This window comes from Danio aesculapii, chromosome 2, assembly GCF_903798145.1.
Source record: "Danio aesculapii chromosome 2, fDanAes4.1, whole genome shotgun sequence".
Classification (NCBI taxonomy): Eukaryota; Metazoa; Chordata; class Actinopteri; order Cypriniformes; family Danionidae; genus Danio; species Danio aesculapii.
The window spans coordinates 47,864,768-47,891,672 of NC_079436.1; the positions used below are offsets into that span (position 1 = coordinate 47,864,768).

The following is a 26,905-nucleotide window of genomic DNA, read 5'->3' on the forward strand; positions in this document are numbered from 1 at the left end:
TTTTCATCTCCAAAACTTGAAGTATTGGTATTGTGTTTTATAAAAATAAATATTAACATGCTTAGGCGACACGGTGACTCCCTGAGGAGGAAGGTCACTGGTTTGAGTCCCAGCTGGGCTAGTTGACATTTCTGTGTGGAGTTTGCATGTTCTCCTCGTGTTGGCGTGGGTTTCCTCAGGGTGCTCCGGTTTCCCCCACAGTCCAAAGACATGTGGTATAGCTGTAGGCATGGGCCTGTATAAGATTCTGACGGTATGATAACTTTGGAAAAAATATTACGATATCACGGTAATGTGATTACTGCTTTAAAATATATTCTTTTTAAATGTCTGGGTAAAAATAACAACTTTTTGTCCCCATTGAAATATATTTTATTTTAACATTTTAAATATTTTGAAATAGTAAACATGCCATGCTAAATAACTAAAGTAAATCATTGACTTCTGTGATCTTCATTAGTTTCAAAAACACAATTTTCTTTAAAACTTTAAGCATCTTTGGATATCTTTCTTTTCTTTAGATATAAAGTAAGCCATTGTTCAGGTATACAGCATGCTTGGATGTTGGTTTATAAGCGATTTGTTTTTCAGATGTTTCCTGAATCAAGGGCTGACCAGTAGCTTTTGATCTGGGGAGGGGGGTCCTTTTCTGCTGGAGATACTATTACCCTAAAAAAAACTCAAAAAAAAAAAAAAACCCTAATACTATTACCCTAAAAAAAAAAATAGTTAAATAAAAAAATCAATTATAAATACCTTAAAAACGGTATAGCAGAACATTTTAACGGTTTTAAAACCTTGACTTTTCAAAACCGCGGTAAACCTTAAAACCGGTTATCGTCCCTTGCCTATATAGGTGAATTGAATAAACTAAATTGTTTGTAGTGTATGTGTGTAAACGAGTGTGTATGGGTGTTTCCCAGTACTGGGTTGCAGCTGGAAAGTCATCCACTGTGTAAAACATATGCTGTATAAGTTGGTGGTTCATTCCGCTGTGGCGACCCTTGATGAATAAAGGCACTAAGCCGTAGGAAAATTAATTAATTAATTAAAATGCTTGAAAATATGTCATCTTTATCTTTTAATCAATAGTCAATTTATGCCAAAAAATTACGCAACTCCTATTTCTGTAACCCATTGCAGTCCTAATTTTTGGCTGTATAATATTTTTTGGTTTCATAATGTAATGTGATTTTATATATGCTGTGTGGTTCTTCAGAGATTTGAAAAATGGTGCATTCAGCAAGTTCATCAGATCATCAATTGCTCTTTAAGGATTTAATATGTGATGTGGTTTTCTGAGGAACTAAAGAACACTGAGTTCTATTTGGAACTTTGAAGGTTCCGTGACATCACACTCTAAAAATCCTCGGTTTTGTTTATTACACTTCCATATGATTCTATTTAAAAAGTGTTTGTGCGGGTCATTAATGATGCACTTAAACGATCGGTTTCTCATATAGTTTGCTTTTTTTGTTTACAAACCCGGCTTTAATACCTCCAGCCTCAAACAGTGAGATTTCAATATTAATATGCTGCGTATTTGAGAAGTCAAAGATCTATGCAAAGCAGAGTTTGTTTTCTCTTTCCTAGACTAAACTCAGGCTGATGTCACCTTTAATTACAAATCCTCTATTTAAAAAGTCAGTCTTTTAATATCACACCGCTGCCAAATAACAAACAGAGCCACAGGAAATCAAATGTTCAATCAAGCATTTCTCACTGACAGGAGCGTATTAGACATAAACAAAGCCATAAGCCAAGTGCAAAAAAGAACCAAACACTTAATATCTCATTCACGTGAATCACTCGAATAGTTTCCATTTCTTAAAAGAGAACATAACATCCAGTTCTCCTCCCAGTGGCAAAAATGTTTGACTTTTTAATGGGCTTTGATTGGCCAACATCCAGATCATTCTCCCTCTCCCTCTCCCTCTCTCCCTCTCTCTCTCTCTCTCTCTCTCTCTCTCTCTCTCTCTCTCTCCCTCTCTCTCTCTCTCTCTCTCTCTCTCTCTCTCTCTCTTTTGCTATCGCTCTTATTTTCTCTCCTTGTTTGACCTTGCAGCAACTTCTAAGAAATCTGTTATTACATCGCAAAGGATTGTGGGAGATATACGGTGACATAATAGGCAGATCATTTAACCAAAAAAAAAGAGGGACCAAAGAAACAGCATGCAATGATCAAGCAAGGATCTTGAATCCGAGTCTGAGCATGAATTTTCTTTAATTGTCACAGTGATTCTCCTTCTTCTCAGTAAACACAGATAACGCAGGCATGAGCCTGTTTAATGTGAGATCAAAATCATGCTGGAAGGCTCAAGGATTCACTTTATCCAGAGCTATCACTTTCTTTTTCATTTCACAAAATCATCTAGCCTGAGTATTCAGCATGCCCTGGATCCAGTCTGACTTCATACTAAAAGTCTTATCGGATTAAAATATGGCTTTCCATAAACAGTGATGTGTTGTGTGTTTGTATATGAGTGTTTTTGTAGGCATAATTTCTAGTTTTTTATATCTATAATTGATTCATTCTACCATGAATTTTTGCAGTTCTGTGTGTTACTATATAATTATGTACTATGGACTTAATTGCTTTATTATTGATATAAATTAAAACTCAATAAGTTAAGGTACCTCAAACCATTTGAGGAAACCGATTGCAACAAACCATTAAAGCTCAAAAACTAATCCTAATTAACACTGTGAACTTAATCCATTTGAGTAAACAAAGCAATTTGAGCACAGTAAAACTAAATAAATGAAGAGAACTCAAACCAACTGAGTACTGTAAAACCTAATTATGTCATGGTCTGTCACCTGCATGTTGTCGTCACGTTCATTTGTTTTGTTTTTCTCGGCGCACATGGCGTTAGTTTGACAGCTCGCCATGTGCTCCGCTGTCTCACCCCACCCACTTGTCATTTTACTCATTAGATCATTAGTTCATTCACACCTGCCTGTAGTTTACCTTCATTAGTCTTCCTATTTAGTCCTCTCGTTCTCACTGTCTTGTACCTTATCGTTCGCGTGTGTTACCTTACGATCCTGTTTTATAATATCTTGTCCAGTCCTGTCTCGTCCTGTTTCTGTTTAGGCTCCAGTGCCAGTCGTTAATGTTTGTCTTGGATTTCCGCCTTTTTTTCTCCTTAGTCAAACCATCCCTGCTGCTGATCAGCCGCGGCTTCCTCACCCCTCCGCACTTCCTGCTGTAGTTCCCCCTCTACCGCCCACCAGCGATCTTCCTCTCCGGCCGACATTCACTCCACCTGCTCTCTCTCGTCTGAAGCGCACCGGCATTAACCCCTTGCGGACTGACGGTTTTGGATTGCCGTGCACCTCCCTCTGGAACAGTTTTGCTTTCACTTTTGCATTGACTTTATTTATTGACGGCTTGGACTGCCGTGCGTCTCCTGTTGGGACAGTTGGTAGTGCATTAGTTTTCTTTTGTTTTTACACTGTTGATTGGCGTACTAGACTGCCGTCTGCCCTCTACAGGCCATCCTTGGTTTTTATATTCTTTTATTTTTGCCTGGAGATTTTTATCCCTCTGTGGGTTTTCCAGCCCTTTCGGCTGGAGGTTTTTGTTATTGCCCAGCCAACTAGATAAATAAAAAAATATATTTTGACCTGCACTTGAATCCTCTTGCCTTCTCCCTTGACAGAACGATAAGGTCATCATGGATTCAGCAGGTTCGGACCAGGTGCGAACTGCACTCGCCCAGCAGGGTGCACTCTTGGGTCAACATGCCACCCAGCTCACCACCACCTCCAGAGAGGTGGAGATGCTCACTGCCCAGGTGGTTGAGCTCAATGCACGGATTGAGTCGCTCCAGCATGAGGCTGCAGGATCCAGACAGGTTGCCTCTCCTCTCATCACACACCATCATGATCCAGAGCCCCATGCCAACAATCCACCACCGTATAATGGAGACCCCAGCTCCTGTCGGGCCTTTTTATCGCAGTGTGCGCTTGTTTTTGCCCTACAACCCCGCCGTTATGCCTCAGAGGCCTCCAGGGTGGCATATGTCCTGACCCTGCTTACGGGGAGAGCACGTGAGTGGGGAACTGCAGTCTGGGACGCCAGGGCACCTTTCTGCCGCTTTTTTGATGACTTTAAGCAAGAGATGATTAAGCTATTTGACCGGTCTGCACAGGGAGATGAGGCAGCCACCCGGTTGGCACGACTGACCCAGGAGGGTCGGTCCGTCACCGACTATTCTATTGAATTCAACACATTGGCAGCCACTTGTGACTGGAATGAAGGGGCCCTCCGGTCCAGATTTTTTGAGGGTCTGCATGAGGAGATCCAAGATGAGATCTCTTCTCATGAGCTTCCTCGTCACCTGGAGACTCTTACTGACCTGGCTCTACGTGTGGAGGGACGCCTTCGCCGCCGCCGCCAGTGGCGGTCTGTCCATTCTTCTTCGAGGGTTGATGACATCCTCCCCCAACAAACCTCCTCTACTCCCGATGCCGAGCCCATGCAGATGGGACGGATGCGCCTCACGCCTCAGGAGAAGAGGGACCGTCTAGCTCGTGGCGTGTGCCTTTACTGTGGCAAACCAGGGCACTTTGCCATCAAGTGCCCTTTAAAAGCCAGGGCCCATCAGTAAACCAGGGGATCCTGGTGGGCGCCTCTCCCTGTCTGAATTCCCCCCTGTCTCGCACCCTGTTACCCATCACCATTCAACATGAGGGATCCCTCAACTCCAGCTCTGCCTTGCTCGATTCGGGGGCCGAGGGCAATTTTCTGGACAGTTCCACTGCCAAGCAGTGGGGTATTCCCGCCATCCCCCTCCCTTCTCCCATTTCCGTCTGGTCGCTGGCGGGTCAGCTCATCTCTACCATTACCCACGTCACCCCTCATGTAAGTCTTGTCGTTTCTGGCAATCACCGTGAGGCCATTGAACTGTACCTTTTTGATTCACCAGGTTCCCCTGTTGTCTTGGGGCATCCCTGGCTGGTACGGCACAATCCTCACGTTGATTGGTCCGGGAATTCTGTGTTGGCCTGGAGTCAGTCTTGTCTTGCTTCTTGTCTGGGTTCTGCCTTGTCTCCTGGTTCTCTGTGTTCTGTGTTGCAGGAGGAGATTGTTGATGTAACTAAGGTCCCGGTGGAGTACCATGGTCTTCGCCAGGTCTTTAGCAGGTCTCGGGCTGGATCCCTTCCTCCTCATCGACCATATGACTGTGCCATTGACCTCCTCCCAGGCACTTCTCCACCCAGGGGTCGCTTGTATTCCCTTTCTGGTCCAGAAAGAGAGGCTATGGACAGGTATATTCAGGAATCACTTAGTACTGGTCTCATCCGTCCCTCATCATCACCTGCGGGTGCGGGCTTCTTCTTTGTAAAGAAGAAGGATGGCTCCCTGCGTCCATGTATCGACTACAGAGGGCTGAACGACATCACAATTAAAAACAGGTACCCCTTACCTCTTATGTCATCTGCCTTTGAGTTGTTGCAGGGAGCCCGGGTCTTTACCAAATTAGACCTCCGTAACGCTTACCACTTGGTGCGCATCCGTGAGGGAGATGAGTGGAAGACAGCCTTTAATACCCCTACGGGACACTTTGAATATCTTGTCTTACCTTTTGGTCTGACCAATGCCCCAGCTGTCTTCCAGGCCCTGGTTAACGACGTGCTGAGAGACATGGTAAACAAGTTTGTCTTCGTGTACCTGGATGATATTCTCATTTTCTCATCCTCTTTACAGGCACACACTCATCATGTGCGTCAGGTCCTCCAACGACTACTAGAGAACCAACTCTTTATTAAGGCGGAGAAGTGCGAGTTCCACACTAAGTCGGTTACATTCCTGGGGTATGTCATCTCGGCTGAGGGAATAAAACCTGATACTGCCAAGATAAGGGCTGTCGCTACGTGGCCAGTCCCCAACACCCGCAAGGCTCTGCAGCGTTTCCTGGGTTTTGCCAATTTCTATAGGCGCTTCATCAGGAACTTTAGTCAGATTGCTGCACCCTTAACGGCTCTCACCTCCACTAAGGTATTGTTCAGGTGGAACACACAGGCTCAGGAGGCCTTTGATGCTCTTAAGTCCCGTTTCGTCTCTGCTCCTGTCCTTTCTATTCCAGATCCTGAACAACAATTCATTGTCGAGGTAGATGCCTCTGATGTTGGGGTAGGCGCGGTCCTATCTCAGCGGTCCTCAAAGGATGGGAAAGTGCACCCTTGTGCCTTCTTCTCTCATCGCCTGAGCCCAGCAGAACGTAATTACGACATTGGTAATAGGGAGCTGTTGGCAGTCAGGCTGGCTTTGGGTGAGTGGCGTCACTGGCTGGAGGGAGCAGTGCACCCCTTCTTGGTCTGGACGGACCATAAGAACCTGGAGTATATCCGTTCGGCCAAGAGGTTGAGCGCACGCCAGGCCCGCTGGGCACTCTTCTTTGGCCGATTCAACTTCAGTCTCTCGTACCGGCCAGGGTCCAAAAATACTAAACCTGATGCCCTCTCTCGGCTGTTCGAGGCTCCCAGTGAGGAGTCCCCAATTGGACCCATCCTCCCCGAGGGAGTGGTGGTTGGGTCCCTCTCCTGGGGCATCGAGCAGCAGGTAATTAAGGCCGGCCGAGGGATTGAGGTGCCAGAAGGGTGTCCGGAGGGTCGGCTGTTTGTGCCGGTTGCGCTGCGTCCCGAGGTCCTCCGGTGGGGGCATGCATCCAGGCTGGTTTGTCACCCAGGAATTTGGAGGTCACTGGCTGCCATCCGCCAGCGATTTTGGTGGCCCTCTCTAAGGCCGGACGTCAGGCAGTTTGTGTTGGCTTGCTCAGTTTGTGCCCAGAACAAGACTTCTAACCAAGCGCCTGTTGGTCTGCTCAAGCCCTTGCCCATTCCCTCTCGTCCATGGTCACACCTGGCCCTTGATTTTGTTTCTGGCCTTCCCCCCTCAAGAGGAAACACTGTCATCATGACTGTAGTAGACCGCTTTTCTAAAGCAGCCCATTTTATTCCTTTGCCCAAACTCCCCTCTGCCAAGGAAACAGCTCAAGCTATGGTTGACCATGTCTTCCGGATTCATGGCCTTCCGGTTGATGTGGTCTCTGATAGGGGACCACAGTTTGTTTCCCGGTTTTGGAGAGAGTTCTGTCGACAGATCGGAGCCTCAGCGAGTCTTTCTTCAGGATTTCACCCTCAGACCAATGGGCAATGTGAGCGAGCCAACCAGGATCTCGAAAGAACCCTCCGCTGCCTGACCTCCCAGAATCCTTGTTCCTGGAGCCAACAGCTCTCATGGGTTGAGTACGCCCATAATTCCCTGCCGGTAGCGTCTACAGGTATGTCCCCATTTCTCTGTTCCATGGGTTATCAACCTCCTCTGTTCCCCTCACAGGAACCTGACGCTGCAGTTCCGTCGGCCTTGGCCTTTGTTCAACGGTGCCGCCGCACCTGGACGAGGGCTAGGGAGGTCTTGGCTCGGACCTCTAGACGAACCAAAGCAGCAGCCGACCGTCATCGGACCCCCCCACCTGAATATGTGTGTGGTCAGAAGGTATGGTTATCCACCAAGGACCTGCCTCTTAGGGTAGCCTCACGTAAATTGGCTCCCAGGTTCATTGGCCCATACCTCATCACCAAGGTCTTGAGTCCGGTGGCAGTTCGGCTCAAGTTGCCTCCCACTCTTGGTCGGGTACACCCTGTTTTTCATGTATCCAGGGTTAAACCTGTGTTTAGATCTAGTCTTAACCCTGCTGTCTCTTCCCCTGCCCCTCCCCCCCCTCGCCTAGTGGATGGTTCTCCTGCATACAGCGTCAGGAGATTGCTGGATGTCAGACGCCGGGGCCGGGGTTTTCAGTATCTAGTGGACTGGGAGGGTTATGGTCCTGAGGAGAGGAGTTGGATTCCAGCTCGGCATGTTCTGGACCGGACATTGATTGTGGACTTTCACCGGCGACGGGGTAAGCCCCTCCCCTGAGGCGCCAGGTGGCGCTCCTAGGGGTGGGGTACTGTCATGGTCTGTCACCTGCATGTTGTCGTCACGTTCATTTGTTTTGTTTTTCTCGGCGCACATGGCGTTAGTTTGACAGCTCGCCATGTGCTCCGCTGTCTCACCCCACCCACTTGTCATTTTACTCATTAGATCATTAGTTCATTCACACCTGCCTGTAGTTTACCTTCATTAGTCTTCCTATTTAGTCCTCTCGTTCTCACTGTCTTGTACCTTATCGTTCGCGTGTGTTACCTTACGATCCTGTTTTATAATATCTTGTCCAGTCCTGTCTCGTCCTGTTTCTGTTTAGGCTCCAGTGCCAGTCGTTAATGTTTGTCTTGGATTTCCGCCTTTTTTTCTCCTTAGTCAAACCATCCCTGCTGCTGATCAGCCGCGGCTTCCTCACCCCTCCGCACTTCCTGCTGTAGTTCCCCCTCTACCGCCCACCAGCGATCTTCCTCTCCGGCCGACATTCACTCCACCTGCTCTCTCTCGTCTGAAGCGCACCGGCATTAACCCCTTGCGGACTGACGGTTTTGGATTGCCGTGCACCTCCCTCTGGAACAGTTTTGCTTTCACTTTTGCATTGACTTTATTTATTGACGGCTTGGACTGCCGTGCGTCTCCTGTTGGGACAGTTGGTAGTGCATTAGTTTTCTTTTGTTTTTACACTGTTGATTGGCGTACTAGACTGCCGTCTGCCCTCTACAGGCCATCCTTGGTTTTTATATTCTTTTATTTTTGCCTGGAGATTTTTATCCCTCTGTGGGTTTTCCAGCCCTTTCGGCTGGAGGTTTTTGTTATTGCCCAGCCAACTAGATAAATAAAAAAATATATTTTGACCTGCACTTGAATCCTCTTGCCTTCTCCCTTGACAAATTAGTTAAGGCAACTCAAACTGTTTGAGGAAACCGATTGCAAAAAAGCATTTGAGTTAAAAAACTAATCTATATGAGTACTGTGAACTTTTTCCATTTAAGCTGAAGTAATGAGGTATTTCATTAACTCATTACCCTCAACACTGAGTTCAAAACACTTTTCTAATTAACTTTCAGTACATTTTGAGTTAACTATACTCATTTCATTTGATAAAATTGACTGTTGGCTTTTACAGTGTATTGAATTATAAATATTGGCTTCATTCAATGTATTTTTATAATCTATTATTGAAATAATATTTAGTTCAACATCTGGTAGTTGTTTAGAAATATTTGCATTTATTTTGAAGTGTTTTTATTATTTGCAGTTGTTTAGCTTTTAGTTATTTGAAATATTATTCTTGCACCTTGTTGTGACACGGTCAGGGTGTTGCTATGTGGTTTTGTTGTCTTCAGGTTGCTAGTGCACTTTGACTGCTTGCTTAGTCAACAGAGGCCACATTCAAATATGTTGCTGCATCTCCATTCACATACTTACACTATGTCCTGAAAGAATGCGCTTATTTGCGATTGGAAAAAGTACATACTTTTGAGTGTGTTTACACTATTAGTGGTTAGAGTTCATTTCTACCAGAAGTAGTATAAAGTTGGCATACTCAACATACTACGGTTTGGGACATATTCTTGGTTCAAGTACTATTTAGGATGGAAGTTATGCAAATTTAATCAAGTGTGTTTCTAAAAAACTGTTTTTTTAACTGACGGTAAATAGTCATTTTTAAAAAATACCTCTTTTAAACTTTAGTTTGTATGAACTGTTGCTGTTTCAGCATAAATCTGCAAATTTACAACGCTCAAAATTCAATAGAGGATGGCACGGTGGCTCAGTGGTTAGCACTGTGAACACACAGCAAGAATGCCAATGGTTCGAGTCCCGGCTAGGCCAGCTGGCGTTTCCGTATGGAGTTTTGACATGGGTTACCTCCTGGTGCTTCGGTTTCCCCCACAGTCCAAAGACATGCGCTATAGGTGAATTGGATGAACTATATTGACCATAGTGTATGAGTATGTGTGTGAATGTGAGAGTGTGTGGGTGTTTCCCAGTACTGGGTTGCGGCTTGAAGGACATTCATTTTGTAAAACATATACTGGAATAGTTGGCAGTTTATTTCACTGTGGCGACCCCTGATAAATAAAGCACTAAGACGAAGGAAAATAAATGAATGAATGTAAATTAAGTGGAGATAATTTCTTTTGCAGAATTGGCTTTTTAAGGCCTTATAGAAGAACTGTCTTGTAATGCTGCGATCACATTCGCTTAAGTTTGAGCATTTGAAATTCTGTCATAGGCTCTGTGAAAAGGGGCGGGACTAAACAGGATGATTAGACATTAAAAAAGCGAGCGATTGGTCCATATTTAAATTTTCTGAACAAAGAGGTCAGGTTTTGATCTTCGATAGGTCTCACGTGAAGTGATTTTGCTGGTCAGAGTTTACCAAGATAAAACTTTGCAACGCAGTGACATGCGAAACTTGTCGCACAAGCTTGCGCTTCCATTCTGTTGCATTCATGTGCATATGAATGGAAGTCTATGGGTCAAATAGTCCAGTGCGACCGCAGCTTAAGACAGAGGACAGAAGGCATCCTTTGAAAACACGTGACTTTCACACATTTGAACAGACAATAATTTCTACTTTTATAAAATGCTGCACATTGTTTGTTGCTCTTTACCTTTGATATATACTGTATGTAAATATGCAAAATCAACAAAGATACTTTGCACAATGCAAATAGAAGTGATCATGTGTTTACTCTTCACATTATGTGAATGTTTACTTTCACTGTCTTATTTTCACCATCTCTTTTTGTAAACAATTTATATTCACCTTATTCTCCGCGTACGAACAGACGCAGCCATTTGAATCTTTTTAGCTTGAGACTTCCGGTCATTCACTTCCATTCATTTTTAGAGGTTAAAAACAGCTCGTTATGCTGCTTGATGTTGCAAACTCATCTTTTCTTATTATATTATTCTACTTTTTATGTATAGTCATGCAAACACTTGTTTGTAGAGCGAGTAGTTTGATCGTTTTCTGCCGTTTATTATTTCTAGTAATTTCTCCCATAGGCAACTGAATCGGAAGTCCTAAAACAATCGCAAAAACGAGCGCACTTCCGCATTGTAGAATAAGGTCAATATATCTACGCTGTAAATAATGGTGAAAAGAGAAGTGCTATTCTTCCCTCCTTCTTTATTTAAAGGGGGCAATAGGGCTAGCATCAAGCTACCAATGCACTCAAGTCTGTATTGAATGCATTGTCAATATCAAGAGCACATTCTTTCACGTATCCTCAGTTTTTGCAGGCTTGAGTATAGGAATTGAACTTCACAACAAGAACACAGGGATCACTTAACCCTTGTGTACTGTTTAAATTGACCACCCTTTCGTTATGTTAGTGACTGTTTTTTCCCCATTGACTTCCATTATAACAATATTTTTTGATGGCATGTAATCATGCAGTCTTGATTGTTGGTGTTTTTTCCTTATGAGAATAGGTAAAAGTTAAATTTTTTACTGTTGATCATCCGTTGGCAGCATTAACCCTTTAGATAGGCCTGTACAAAAACGTTTCTGGCTTTTATATATCCTATGGAGTAAAACAGCAGATTAAAGTGTGTGTGTGCGTGCGTGCGTGTGTGTGTGTGTGTGTGTGTGCGTGTGTGTGTGTGTGTGTGCATAAATACACTACGTTTACTAGTGTTTACTAGCGTTTAATTTTTTTGCATTGTAACTCAGGGGTTACCAAACTTTTGAGCTCGCGACCCCCAAAAAAACAATGCCAATGACTCAGAACTGTTAGCTGTTGCTATAAATTACAATTTTTATCTTCAGTAAGTTATGGATAAAATAAGGTAATTCTAATGATTTAATCAAATTAATTAGATTTTTGGAAATCCCCAAGCGACCACCTTACATTGTCCCGACCCCCACTTTGGGAACCACTGCTGTAACTGGTTATCAGAAACAAAAAACATAAACAAATTTGACTTCTTCCCAACAGGGAAAACCAGCATTAATCAAGAACACATGATTCGGCTAATATATCGGTTATCGTCCTCCAAATCTTTAGAGTTATCGGTATCGGCAAAAAAATCCATATTGGTGCCTATTATATGCTGTCATGGCTTTGCAATCAATAAATGTCATTATAATGGAGGTCATGGGGGCAAAAACAGCCACCAACATAACAAAAGGGTGGTAAATTTGCTCAGAGTATATTAAGTTTTTGAAAAAATCCAAAGCATTTTCTCAAAATATCTGTCAAAATAAGATTTGTCAACAAAAATCATTCCATTTGCTTGAGAAATGGAGAAATTTATGGCTAAATACAGACTCAAAATCATCCCAGAGTGGATGAAAACATCCCTAATAGCACACAAGGCTTAAGAACACATGTTTAGGAGAACAGAATTAGTGTAGAATGAAGCAAATACATGTGAAAATGTGTGTGTTTTTAAACAAAACTGCTGATTAACCACCCTATAAACCATACCTGAAGTATCTGTGTGATTTAAGTTGAGTGTGTGTTCAGTTTTAGTGCAGTCAGTCTCTCAGTTAGACTCTTGACTGGCATGCGGCCGGGAACATTGCTTCATCTCTTCCTGCTATTGGCTCACTGCTAACCACAGAAACAGGAAATGACCTCGCCTTCTCAGTCTCTGTTAAACGATACGTCACAGCTCGAGCTGAAGCCATGATGTGCTTCTGGGTCAGTTCTCCACAACCTGGACTGAAACTTAAAGTTGTGAAGGGCTGCTTTGTGTGTTTCATGGGTGTGTTTGTATTAGAACGAGCCCAGTGTGTGTGTGTGTTTGTCTAGGAATGTGTATGACAATGTTTTATTTGCTCAAACTGATGGTATTCTGCAGACTTCAGTGCATTTCTGGCATTTCCAGGAGTTTGAAGGAGTCATGCAGCTGCTGAGAGTCTAATAGTGAGAAACTGAGAGATATTGTGAGATGAGGTGGAAGATGGGCCACGTCTCAATTATGTTCATGCTGTCTGTCCTAAATAAGATTAGGGAATAGTATTCGTGGGATACCTGGGTAATCTACTACATCTGCCAAAATATCAGACATGATGCAATTTAGCTACACTAAAGAAAGTCCAGCGGTTTTTACAGTAAATTAATGTAATATGAGTTTTTTTGCTGAGATGATAACTTGACATGGCTTGGTCATGTGACGAAATCATGATGATGATGATGATGATGATGATGAGCTCATGTGATGATAAGATAGCATACACTACCCGACAAAAGTCTTGTCGTTAATCACAGTTGTAAGAGCAAAAAATTTATAATTTGACTTCTAGTTGATTTGGGAAAGTGGCAGAAGGCAAAGGTTATTTTTTTTATTTTTTTCCGATGAATTATCTGTTAAACTGGGTCTCAAACATCCCAAATACGGCAGAAGATCTGTTGGAACCCATATGGACCCAAGATTCTCATAGAAATCAGTCAAGTTTGGTGAAGGAAAAAATATGGTTTGGGGTTACATTCAGTATGGGGTGTGTGAGAGATCTGCAGAATGGATGGCAACATCAACAGACATTTGTTCTGCCCATTACATTACAAACCACAGGAGAGGGCAAATTCTCCAGCAGCGCTCCTTCTCATACTTCAGCCTCCACATCAAAGTTCCTGAAAGCAAAGTAGGTCAAGGTGATTCAGGATTGGCCAGCCCAGTCACCAGAATTAACATTATTGAGCATGTCTGGGGTAAGATGGAGCAGGCACTGAAGATGAATCCAAAGAATCTTGATGAACTCTGGGAGTCCTGCAAGAACGCTTTCTTTGCCATTCCAGATGACTTTATTAATAATTTATTTGAGCCATTGCAGAGGTGTGTAGATGCAGTCCTCCAAGCTCATGGGAGTCATACACAATATTAACGATCATATTTTATTTTGTTAAAATAACCGTAATCTAGAGGCCTTTGCCTTTCATATAAGCCACTACTGATACCAATTAATCAACTAGATATTACAAGTCAAGATATTATTTGTTGTTTCTAAAACTAGGCTAGACGACAAGACTTTAGTCAGGTAGTGTACTTTAGTCTGAAATGTAGTGCTGCAATGTTTTATTCTAGTTCATATAATATTTAGAAATAATAATAATAAATTGTAGGCACCGAAATGAAAATTTCTGGAAGCACTTGTCCAAAAACTAAAACCAAAAATTATTAATTATTTAAGAAATTTGAAAGACATTTCAAAATCCAACCCAATAACTGAAATTAAACGGATTTTAAAAAACAGAAGCCAATGAAATAAACTCATTTTATTGATAGTGAAGGAGTTGAGAGGTGTCAGTTTACCAGCACAGTAATACTATTGGAAGCAGCAGGAACTACACTACATAGAAATGTCCTGTCTGCGAGTTATTTGACTCAAGCACAAACTACTCGAAGTTGGCTCATATTTTTATCCATTTTTCTCTTTCGGCCAAAACCAAGAATGCCATTTTCGGCTGATAATTTTGGTACATCCCTAAAAAGAATAGTAATCATCATTGTACTATGGGGGCGGCGCCGTGGCACAGTGGGAAGTGGTGTCACCTCACAGCAAGAAGGTCGCTGGTTCGAGCCTCGGCTGGGTCAGTTGGCATTTCTGTGTGGAGTTTGCCTGTTCTCCTTGTGTTGGCGTGGGTTTCCTCCAGGTGCTTCGGTTTCCCCCACAGTCCAAAGACATACACTATAAGTAAATTAGGTAAGCTAAATTGTCTGTAGTATAGGTGTGTGAATGAGTGTATGGGTGGTTCCCAGTGATGGATTGCAGCTGGAAGGGCACCCGCTGTGTAAAACATATGTAAAACATATGCTGGATAAGATACCCTTCCAGCCGCAACCCAGCACTGGGAAACACCCATACACTCTTGCATTCACACACATACACTATGGCCAATTTAGTTTTATCAATTCACCTATAGTGCATGTCTTTGGACTGTGGGGGTAACTGCGCCACCGTGTCGCCCCACTCATTTGATTCAACAACCAAAACGTTTTTTAAAGTGCAGTATTGGGAAGTGTTCAAGTGAATTAAGTTTGTCTCTCTTGATGAACATGTTTGCTCTTTAAGGAATATCTCTCAAAGCTGTTGTCTTTCTGTCTCTTTCAGGTGGGTACTGAGTTTTGTGCCCTCTCTTGCGTCTGCCGCTGCTTGGACCTGCTTATAGTACCAGCCTCAGCTTTCCTGCCTGCTTGCTGCCCAAATCAGTGAACAAACTGCACCAGACCCCGCCGAACGACCCCTCAAACACAAAACAGCCAATCAGAGTGCAGGATTTTTTTGATTGTTTTGCTTTTGGATTCCATCACTGCAGTTCACTTCAACATTTTTCTTTTTTTTTGTTCTTCTCACTTTGGCCTGGTGTGCAAACAGTGGAGCTTCATGATCTAAGGCAGAGAGAGGAACGTTGGTAAAAAAGTGACAAACATAAAGCACTTTCGGGATTGTAAGGAATTGTAGTCTAAAGCGTGCGGAGATGGCGATGAATATGGCTCACATGCGGGACACCAAATGGCTGACGCTGGAGGTGTGTCGAGAGTTTCAGAGGGGAACGTGCGCTCGATCTGATGCCGAGTGCAAGTTTGCGCATCCCGCCAAGAGCTGCCAGGTGGAGAATGGCCGGGTCATCGCTTGCTTTGACTCGCTGAAGGTAAGAAACAGCTCTGACTCAAGTGTGTGTGTGAAGTGTGTGAATGCTGCTCACATGTACAGGTATTACAGCTATTAAGGTTGGCTCTGATTGAAGTTTGTCTCGTATTCCTTTACTGAGTAAGGCCTCTTAGGTCATTTTGTTCTGTTATTTTTTGTTTTCGTCTTCATCTTCGTTTTATTTTGTTTTGTATAGTTGTTTTATTTTGTTTTGTTTTTTTGTTTCATTTTTTATTTTTTGTTTTCGTCTTCATCTTCGTCTTAATTTTATTTTGTTTTTTGTTGTCATCTTCGTCATCGTTTTATTTTGTTCTGTTTTTGTTTTTTGTTTGTTTTTTGTTTTATTTCATTTTCGTCTTTGTCTTCATTTTATTTCATTTTTGTTTTCGTCTTCATCTTTGTTTTGTTTTTTGTTTGTTTTGTTTTGTTTTGTTTTTTTCTTCGTTTTATTTATTTTTTGTTTTCGTCTTCATCTTCGTTTTATTTTGTTTTGTATAGTTGTTTTATTTTGTTTTGTTTTGGTTTTTGTTTCATTTTTAATTTTTTGTTTTCGTCTTCATCTTCGTCTTCATTTTATTTTGTTTTTGTTGTCATCTTCGTCATCGTTTTATTTTGTTCTGTTTTTGTTTTGTTTTTGTTTTTTGTTTTATTTCATTTTCGTCTTTGTCTTCATTTTATTTCATTTTTGTTTTCGTCTTCATCTTTGTTTTGTTTTTTGTTTGTTTTGTTTTGTTTAGTTTTTTTCTTCGTTTTATTTATTTTTTGTTTTCGTCTTCATCTTCGTTTTATTTTGTTTTGTATAGTTGTTTTATTTTGTTTTGTTTTGGTTTTTGTTTCATTTTTTTATTTTTTGTTTTCGTCTTCATCTTCGTCTTCATTTTATTTTGTTTTTGTTGTCATCTTCGTCATCGTTTTATTTTGTTCTGTTTTTGTTTTGTTTTTGTGTTTTGTTTGGTTTTTGTTTCATTTCATTTTCGTCTTTGTCTTCATTTTGTTTTGTTTTGCATGAATTTGCATGCAAATTTGCATGATTTAATTCATTATGTTTTTATTTTTATATTTAGTATTTTTCCATTTTTCATAGTTACTTTGTTCATAGTTTTTATATTTAGTACTTTAAAGATATTTACTTTTAGAATTAAAAAAAAGTTGCATTAATTCTGTGCGTTTTTATTTATTTTTTGTATTTTTAGCTTTTTTTTAAATAAAAACACAATAATTACTATATTTAACTTTAATTCGTATTTTTAAGTTTTTAATAGTTACTTTACATAAAGTTTTTAAATTTACTACTTTTAGGTATTTTATTTTTATCATTTAATAAGCCTGAGAATGTTGCATGTTAGACTAGAACTGAACTGGCATTATGTATCAAAGTATATCTGCCAAATACAAAGCCACTGCAGAAGACATATCCTAATGCAAATATAAAGTTGTTTGTTCATTTTATCATTATTTTTAAATGAGGTTTTTGTTGGTCTGCTCATGTCACTAGTCAAACAGCCCTTTTCTGCACATGAAGATTAACAAGATTAGTTTCCATATTATCTGTCGTATAAATGGATCAGTGTTTCACCCTAGAATGACACAGCTGTAAAATGTTTAGCCGTATAATTCCTTCTTTCCACTTGGGATGCCAACATGAGCATTCCTTGCAGTATATAAAACGTAAGTGAACTGCATTGTAAAGCGCAGAGAATTTTATATGGGGGTTTCCTTTACAGGCGTAGTGGTCTAGACATTAAGACTAATGGGTGGAGCCTCTTGCCATGGCAATGCAACAGTTTTGTTGACATTAAAACTGTGATCATTGTCACAAAGGCAGACTCTCATGTAAAAGCCTTTTTCTTGGCCTTTTTTTTAATAGCCCTCTTGAATTATTTCCTGTATATTTTTCTCCAATTTCTGTTTAACAAAAATACACATTTCTAAACATAATAGTTTTAATAACTCATCTCTAATAACTGATTTATTTTATCTTTGCCTTGATGACAGTAAATAATGTTTTACTAGATACTTCTATACAGCTTAAAGTGAAATTTAAAGGCTTAACTAGGATAATTAGTTTAATAAGCCAGGTTAAGGTTATTAAGCAAATCATTAGGTATAGCGATGGTTTGTTCTGTAGACTATTGAAAAAATAGATTGCTTAGGAGCGCTAATAATATTGCCCTTAATATGCTTTTGAAAAAATTAAAAACTGCTTTTATTCTAGCCAAAATAAAATAAATTCTTGTTTAGCCTTTTAGATTTTTTGTTATTACTTAATTAGCCTAATTGGGTGGAGAGCTATGCTATAATTAGAAATGATACACAAATATTTTTATATTCCAGCAGAAACAGTGCATAAAAATCCGAAGACATTATCAATACATTTAATGGGTAAAATTGCTACTTTTTACTGTTATTCAATGTGTTTTTAGTCATTATCAATGCACTGTCAGTTTAACTGAGCATGAGCAGTGGCAAAATGATCACGCATTGCGGCTTCAGCTCTACTCACACTCTGTGCCTCTGTATGCGGTATGAAAGCTCTAATCTGTTAACATTGACACCAAAAAAAACACACGCTGCTCATGCTCTGCTCGCTCGTGCGGTGTGAAAGAGGTAATAGCAAAAAAATTGTGACTTCCACAATGAACAAACACATGAAGCATGCTTGCCATGGCAGAAAGTATGAAAGTTCACCTTCAGTGTCCTCTTTTGTTACGATGCATTCTGAATAAACAAACAATGCAGTTTACATGCTTCATCCTTGTTGCATTATTCATTAAGATAAATCTAAACTAATTTGTGTAGTTCAAACAACTCAGAATTGTAGTTGAGAAGGTCTGTTAAAGGTTCAAATCGGGTTCGGGGTCATACTGTAAAACCCAAAAAGTTAAAGTAACTCAAAGCATTTGAGGAAACCAATTGCAGCAAAGCATTAAAGTTCAAAAACGAATCCTAATGAGTACTGTGAACTTAATCCATTTGAGTAAATGAAGAAATTTGAGCACAGTAAAACACAATAAATGAAGAGAACTCAAACCAATTGAGTAACGTAGACTAACCGTTTGCCATACATAACGATGTTCTGTACAGATTACCTTTTAACGCCAAACTCTGAATAAATACTTACAGGTTGTAGACAAGCTATATATCTGTGTAATCCTTATTTCTCACTCGTTCACCCCCAAGCACAACAGAGACCCTCCTGCCATATGTTTCTGAGAAAATTCAGCAAGTTTGCTACGTCCACCTAATGTGCTTGAAAATAGACAGTGGGCAAGCTAAAGGGGCGAGTGTTGCTTTGGAAGGGAGATATTTAAAGCAACAACAAAACGCATTTACATTTAATTTATGCATCACGCAATATTACGAATATATGAATATTATGAGATCACAAATTGTTAAATAAATTATCTTTTGCTGAAAAAATGCTTTGAAATGGGGATATTTAAACGTCAGTTGTGAGTGATGAGCGCATGGCGCAACTCTCTGCCAGAGAGAGCCTGAGAGACAGGCTGCAAACGCTGTTTGGACAATCTTTGTGCAGTGATGATGTTGATATTCGTAAAAGGTCAGTTAAGTTAGCGTTAATTTGCATGAATTTAATGTTTTAATATTTTAAATTGCCATGCTGTAATAAAATAAACATGATATAAAAACTAAATGATTGTAAAGTTTCAAACTTTCATAAAAAAGTTATTAAATATAACATTAACTTCAAGTCAAACACTATAAAAGTATATTCTGACATAAGTTTTTAATAAGACCTAAAACAATGTCCATTATTTCCGGTGAATTGAAGTTATGCGACCTGTACGGAACACTATTTTAATCATGTACGGAACACTGTTAACACCTATCATCTTCCGTACACATGCGTAGGCGGTACTTTGTCCATCCTTTCTCAAAAACTACTGGTCCAAAAGACATCAATCAAAATTTTGATTGTACAATAGGTATTCACCCAGAGAATGAACACACAAACATGCTTATCTGGCTTTTTTCAATGACAGTGGAATGGTCGTTTGAGTGCGCTGAGAAACGAAAAGTGTACGGAACATAATTAGTCTACGCTACTGTAAAACCCAAAAAGTTAAGGCAATTTAAACAATTTGAGGAAACCGATTGCTACAAACCATTTGAGATATAAAAAAACTAATCTATATGAGTACTGTGAACTTACCCCATTTAAGTTAACGTAATGAGGTATTTAAATAACTCATTACCTTCAACACTGAGTTCAAAACTCTTTTCTAATGAGTATAATTAACTTTCAGTAAATATTGAGTTAACTACACTCATTTCATATGATAAAGTTGACTGTTGGGTTTTACAGTGTAGTTACAGTTAATGTGTTGGGTCGGGTCGGGCTAGGATGGGTTTAATTTTTTGGGCCCGATCTAAGCTCTACTCTCAAAGTAGCGAACGCAACTGAAAAACATTTCAACAAATGATCCAAATCCAGGTCTCTCAGAGGAGAAGACTAAACATAAGCTGATTATTCTGCCTTGTAATAACACACTGAATCTCTTATGTTTGGACAAGACGGCCTGAGGTCTCGTGTGCTTGAGCGTTTCTGAGTCAAGCGCTTCTCATTTCTGCACTTTTGCTTCAGTTCCTCGTTTAGTTTGGAGTCAAAGAGACGCTCAGTTCAGCTCATGTGCTCTGAAACCACCAGAACACGAGCCTGGCTCAGTACAACTCCCAAGACTAGTGTTCACCATAATGCTTTTCACTTCATTTTCATAATTATATGCTTACATTGTATTTTTAAACCCTCTCTGTACTATTCAGAGCAAAAGCCACTGGTAAAAGTACAAACCCCCAAAATATGAGGCATAAATATTTTAGGTCCTATGAAATTGCAATCATTTTTTAATGTTATTTTCTGTCTGTTAGTTTTAAGGATATTTATTAGCTAGTGTGCTCCAAAACAAAATGACAAAATGTATAAGATATAAAGCAAATATAAACATGTAAGGCTTTCAGTTTGTCACTTCCGCCTAAATGGAACAACATTTTTATTCATGTCACTTCATACTACATTTTCTTTAACTCATCATTGCAGATCTTGAGGGTGTGCATGTTGTGATATCGATGCTGAAACGATATATTGTGCAGCCCTAGTCTCCAAATCCAAACACTCCATGATGAACAGCCGCTCACTCCCCTGAGATCTGATCCCCACACATGAGCCCTCCGCTTTACCCTCTAATAACACCAAAAAATCACATGCATCAGCGCAGACCCCAAAACTGGCCCTCTCAGAAAGTCTGAGTCAACAGAGAAAGAGAAGCCTGTAATACCTAGCAGAAAAACTAAGGTTCCACTACTCTCTGCCATGTAGATGTATATACTGTTAACACTGTGAATGAAGAACATTGTGTTATGAAAATGTACTTTAATTGGTATTTTATGTTTTAGTTGAAGTCAGAATGATTAACCCCCCTATAAATTTGTTCCCCAATTTCTGTTTAACAGAGAGGAGATTTTTTCAACACATTTCTAAACATAATAGTTTTAATAACTCATTTCTAATAACTGATTTCTTATATCTTTGCCATGATGGCGGCACATAATATTTTACACAATATTTTTCAAGATGCTATATTTGGCTTTCAGTGACATTTAAAGGCTAAACTAGGTTAATTAGGTTAATTAGGCAAGTTAGGGTAATTAGGCAAGTCATTGTATAAAGATGGTTTGTTCTGTAGACCAGTGTTTCCCAACCCTGTTCCTGGAGGCACACCAACAGTTCATGTTTTGGATGTCTCCCTCATCTGACCCATTAACTTCAGGTTTTGGAGTCTCTTCTAATGTTCTGATGAGTTGTTTCAGGTGTTTTTGATTAGGGAGAGGATGAAAATGTGGACTGTTGGCGTGCCTTCAGGAACAGGGTTGGGAAACTCTGCATTAGAAGAGACTCCAAAACCTGAAGTTAATGGGTCAGATGAGGGAGACATCCAAAACATGAACTGTTGGTGTGTCTCCAGGAACAGGGTTGGGAAACACTGCTGTAGACTATCGAAAAAAAAAATACAGCTTAAAAGAGGGCTTATAATATTGACCTTAAAATGTTTTTTAAAGAAATTAAATACTGCTTTTTTTCTTGCTGAAATAAAACAAATAAGACTTTCTGCAGAAGAAAAAATATTATAGGAAATACTGTGAAAAATTCCTTCATCTGTTAAACATCATTTGGGAAATATTTGAAAAAGAAACGAAAAATCACAGGAGGGCTAATCCTTTTGATTTTAACCGTACATGTAGTTTAATCAACAATGTATTTAGTAAAATTTATGATATTAATTAGTATAATTATTAGAAATGCACCAAATTATTGATGAAAATTATTGATTATTTTTATTGGTAATTATTAATACCAAAAATAGTATTTTTGTTTTGACAGAACAATGTGGATCAAAAAAGGCTATACTGCTTTTACTCTTTCTAGTCAGTGCTCTGTCTGAAGTGGAATTGTTGTGCTATGAAACTCCTTCATTTCAATGGCTTGTTCCACACTAAAGTGGTTTCTTGCTTCGCTGACCAAAGCTTCTGTGCGCACCATGATCAAAGTTCAAAATAGCTCAATATTATGCTCATGGACGCATATAATTATTTAAGCATGAACCACACATGCTCACCAGGAAAAGCGAAGTTTGCTCAAATATCACGCTGACAGGTCGTACACTTGTTCCTGCTGCTTGTAATAGCGCTACTGTGTTGTCATGACAGTGCTGAAAAAAATAGTGCTTTGTTCACTGATCATGTGTTTTTTACAATCAGTGTCATTTAAGTTATTGAGTTACATTTTAAAAGTCTTTATTAATAAAAAAAATTGTAAATAAATAAAATAAACGACTATTAAATAACTATTACTAAGTATTTTCAGTTTCGGTTTTCAGCCAAGTGCGTTCAGAATTTTTGGATTTGGTTTCAACCCAGCATTTTCTTTTCAGTACATCCCTGTTAATGACATGCATATTGTGTGTTATTCGTTATATATAATATATAGGAAAATGAATTCAGTTCTTTGGGGTGGGGTTGAGTAAAAAAAGTTTTAACCATAATGACATTTCTTTTAAATATCAAAACCCAAAGCCATTTAGAGCCTTTTTGGAAATAAAATATCACCAAAATGTTTTTATCTTTTCTGAAATGTAATTTTATTTAGATCAACCATCATTTTCTGTAGAAAAAGGCATTAAACAGCATTATTTGTATTTGAAATTAGTAAGAAATTATATCAGAAAATCACACAAATTATCTACAACTTCAAAGTCATATTGATGTGACATGACTCACGTTCATTCGTTATCTACAAGTCTTTATCATCTGTTTTATTATCTGCCAAACACTGTCAGCACACATTTCCTCATTCATCTGCACACAATACTCATGCCCGTAGCGGAAATGAAACGAGCTTCTAGAACCATCATCTACCTCAACACATGAGCAGTAATAACACTGAGTGGGTTTGAAAGGTTTTCCAGTAATGTTCAGATCTTCATCTTTGATAAATGCAGGATGGCGGATGTCACATCTGTCCAGAATGAGCTTTGCTGAACTTCCACCAATCCGTTACTCCGGTTCCTGCTGTCCAGTGTTTGGCTTAGTGTGAAGCTGCTGAATTATTGATTTAACTAAATATATTTAAATATTAAAAAGACCACATATACTGAATTATTTAAGGTGAACAATTATGCTGAAACATTAAAAACCTGAGTAATGAGTTTTTATGAGGCGTTAATTTGTTTTGCCAGGACTTTTTAAACAACTGTGTGTGTTTGTGTGTTTGTGTGTTTGTGTGTGGGTGTGTGTGTGTGCGTGTGTGTGCGTGTGCATGTGCGTGTGTGTGCATGTGTGTGTGTGTGTGACCACTTCCTTCCAGAGCAGTAGGGAAAGCCACTTTGTAATTTTCCATCTATTTATACACGGCAGGAGAAAAGCAAACACACACTCACACACACAGACACACTGGCAGTGGGATCAAGCTAAATCTCAGGTCTGCTGGGAAAACTTGGCAATATTTCAGGTGTTCCCCTCGACACACACACACACATACACTAACTTACATATACATACACACACACATACACATAAAGACATTTGTTTATATTGGACATGTGCAGTGGTAAAGACACTTTCAATAAATATACAGCACGCATAAAAGCACTATAGTATTACTATATACCATAGTATTAATATTTTTGGACATTTTCCAGGAAGGTAATACCATTCAATACTATGTTTTTAAAAGACTTGCCTTGTATTTTGTTGTATATTTTATTTAAATTGTGTCTTATTCCAGTTATACAATTTTCAAGTCTCCAGTAACACACATGACCTTTCAGCAGTCTTCTAATATGCTGATTTAAAACATTTATTATTGATATTACCAACATTTTAAAAAGTTGTGCTGCTAATATTTTACCTGTGATGTTTTTTTATTTTTAAAGATTTATTTTAATTTGGAACTAAAGTACCAGATTTTTTAAATTATTTATTTAATAGTACACATATATTTTCAGTATTTTGGTTAAGTATAGATTGGTTCAGTAGCAAATAGGACTCTATTTTAATGATCTAGGCACAAAGTCTAAAGTGCATGGCACTAAAGCATTAAGGGCATGTCCGAATCCACTATCCATTCCGCTATTTTAAGGATGGAAAACTACGCTCTGCGCCCTGACGCATGATGTAACAGGGTTGTGCTTATTCTCTTAATGAGTTATGTGTGTGTTTTGAGTATAACATGCATTAAACCAATCAGAGACTAGACTTCAATAATGCACCTCTCATCATGATAACCGGCCGCTAGATCTCTGAAACTCTCACATGGTCACCTACTGAAGATATGCAGGGCTGCGCCTGGAGACCACATGGGAAAGCTTGGTTGCTGCCAGAAGTGGTGCTCAACCTGTGGTCTGTGTGGGTCCTAACGCCCCAGTATATTGATGGGCGCTCTATACTGCTCAGTGAGCACCGTCTTTTGGATGAGATGTTAAACGGAGGTCCTGACTCTCTGTGGTCAACAAAAATCCCAGGAAGTCCTTCAAAAAGAGTAGGGGCCCTATCATACACCCGGCGCAATGTGGCGCAAGGCGCAACGGAATTGTTGTTTGCTAGTTTCAGCTTGGCGCAAGAGTCGTTTTGATGTTTTGGGCCACGCTGTTTAAATAGCAAATGCATTTGCGCTCAAATGTGCGCCCATAGGCGTTCTGATCTAAAAAAGGAGGCATGTTGAGGCACATTGCTATTTTGAGAAATTATAATAGTCTGTTTTATAGACTAGATATAGACTATCAGAGCGCGTTAGTTTTGCCCCTCGCTTACATACTGCTTAATAAACATAAAATGTAGAGCAATACGCAAATATCTTTACATTTGAAAAATAATTAAAATATTAAGGATATAATAAGGATATATATATATATGGGATATAAATATAAAGGATTAAAATATTACAAAACATTATTTTCTAGCCAACATAAATATAAAAACTATACTTTCATGGCTTCTTCATCTCGGGAGGCTTTTTCAGTTCATTCAGACAATTTGCTTTTGAATAATGTTATTATTATTAGCAGTATTATTTATTATATGCATATTTATGTTTGTTTTATTAAAAACAAGCTTAGATTTGCCCACCTGTCAGGTTTTAGACCATATGGGGCGTAGCATGTGTATTTGGATATAACTCTTCGTTATTATTGTACATTTATTTGTTTGCTGGAAATTAGAACTGAATTTAGAAATAGTTTTGAAACAAATATTTTTACTTAACAAACGAAATTAATTATTTATAGGCTAATTGATGTCTGTGCGTACAAGGTTTACCTATTCACGAGAGCGAAAGTGAACGTTAATAATGAGGAGGCTCATCTCTCATTCTCGCGCTGTAGATGTTCTGTTTTTATTGTTTTCTTGCTAGTGAAATGCTCAGTTTTTCCACTTCCACTTACTTTACATCATGTAAATAACAAATGTGCTACGGCGCGACACAACTGACTCTTAAAGGGAATGGGAGATGAGACTCTGATTGGTTTATTCTCAAAACACACCTATAACTCATTAAGAAAATAAGCTCAACCCTTTTAGACCATGCACCACGGCGCAAAGCGGATTTTTCCGTCCTTATATTAGCAAAAGTGGATTCTGACACGCACTTAATGCGTTTACGCCCTGCACTTTGCACTTTGCGCATGGATCGTCAAAATAGAGCCCTAGCAGTTTAACCCTTGGCATTCTGGCCAAATTTTCCCACTGGCTTCTGTACATCATGGCCTCATAACCATTGGCTTCATCACATCTCCTCTCCACCAATCAGCTGGTGTGCAGTCTGGCGCAATATGGCGGTGGATGCTGCACACTGGTGGTGGTGAGGAGATTCCCCCCCAAAAAGCGTGTAGAGCGCTTTGTGTGTCCAGAAAAAGGCTATATAAAAATGTAAGGGATTATTATTATTATTAATATTATTATTAATCACATGACGCTTGGCGATTTTAATCTTTCGAGTCTGCTCTTTCAGTTTCTGTCCATTTTATTAGAATATCTAGACAATAAATGTTGATTAGGCACTGTTTGAAGTATTGATGCCATCAGTTCAAACTGCAGGGGAGTGCGGGTAAATGCAATCAATTCTTCCTTATTACCACTAATTATAGCATAAACATGAACCAACATCTCATATTTCAGCTAATCACAAAGTGTTTTATCTAGAGAAAGATGCCATTAAATGTGTCCACCGAGCCAAAGTATACATACTGAAACATACTTCTTGTGAACATGACACTCTTATTATACACCACGTCTGCGGTACAGTAGATCCACACCACAGTTTGCTAAAGAAAAACAGCTGAAACTGTGAACATGTGAAGATCTACTGTGAATTAAGTCCAGCGAGAGCGGTGAATCTCGTGCCGGACTCAAGCGTTTGTGTGTTCCACAGAGAAAGAGAGGTAGAGATCTGAAGAAATAGTTTCACTGCAGATGTGGACAGAAGAACATTGTCTTGTGTGTGTGAGTGTGTGTGCGTAACAGCACTTTTGGCCATGTTGAATCGTGCTGGCTGGAAGAAAAGCACACTGTGAGGCTTCTGACGCTCATTGCCATGGGCCAAAGTCCAGACACACACACATACGGCACACACATACATAAATAGACACAAACGCTTACACAAACACATGCACAAATAAACACAAATGCTTGCATACACACATATACACTCACACACACAACCTCACACATGCACAAATAGACAGAATCGTGCATGCAATCACATGCACAAATAGACAATCGCGCACACAAACACACACACATAGACACATGCACAAATGCATGCATACACACTTACACAACCACACACG

At 39.7% G+C, this 26,905-nt stretch overlaps 1 protein-coding gene across 11 annotated transcripts in view; it reads left to right on the forward strand.

The window, feature by feature from the left end:
- Nucleotides 1–26,905, forward strand: part of mbnl1 (muscleblind-like splicing regulator 1) — a 169,283-nt gene that overhangs the window by 69,859 nt on the left and 72,519 nt on the right. For all 11 annotated transcript variants that reach the window (XM_056481092.1, XM_056481116.1, XM_056481085.1 and 8 more), the window contains one exon: nucleotides 15,006–15,546. In XM_056481092.1, the coding sequence (XP_056337067.1) occupies nucleotides 15,373–15,546 (174 nt within the window). In that variant the 5' untranslated portion in view covers nucleotides 15,006–15,372. The remainder of the gene's footprint in view (nucleotides 1–15,005; nucleotides 15,547–26,905) is intronic.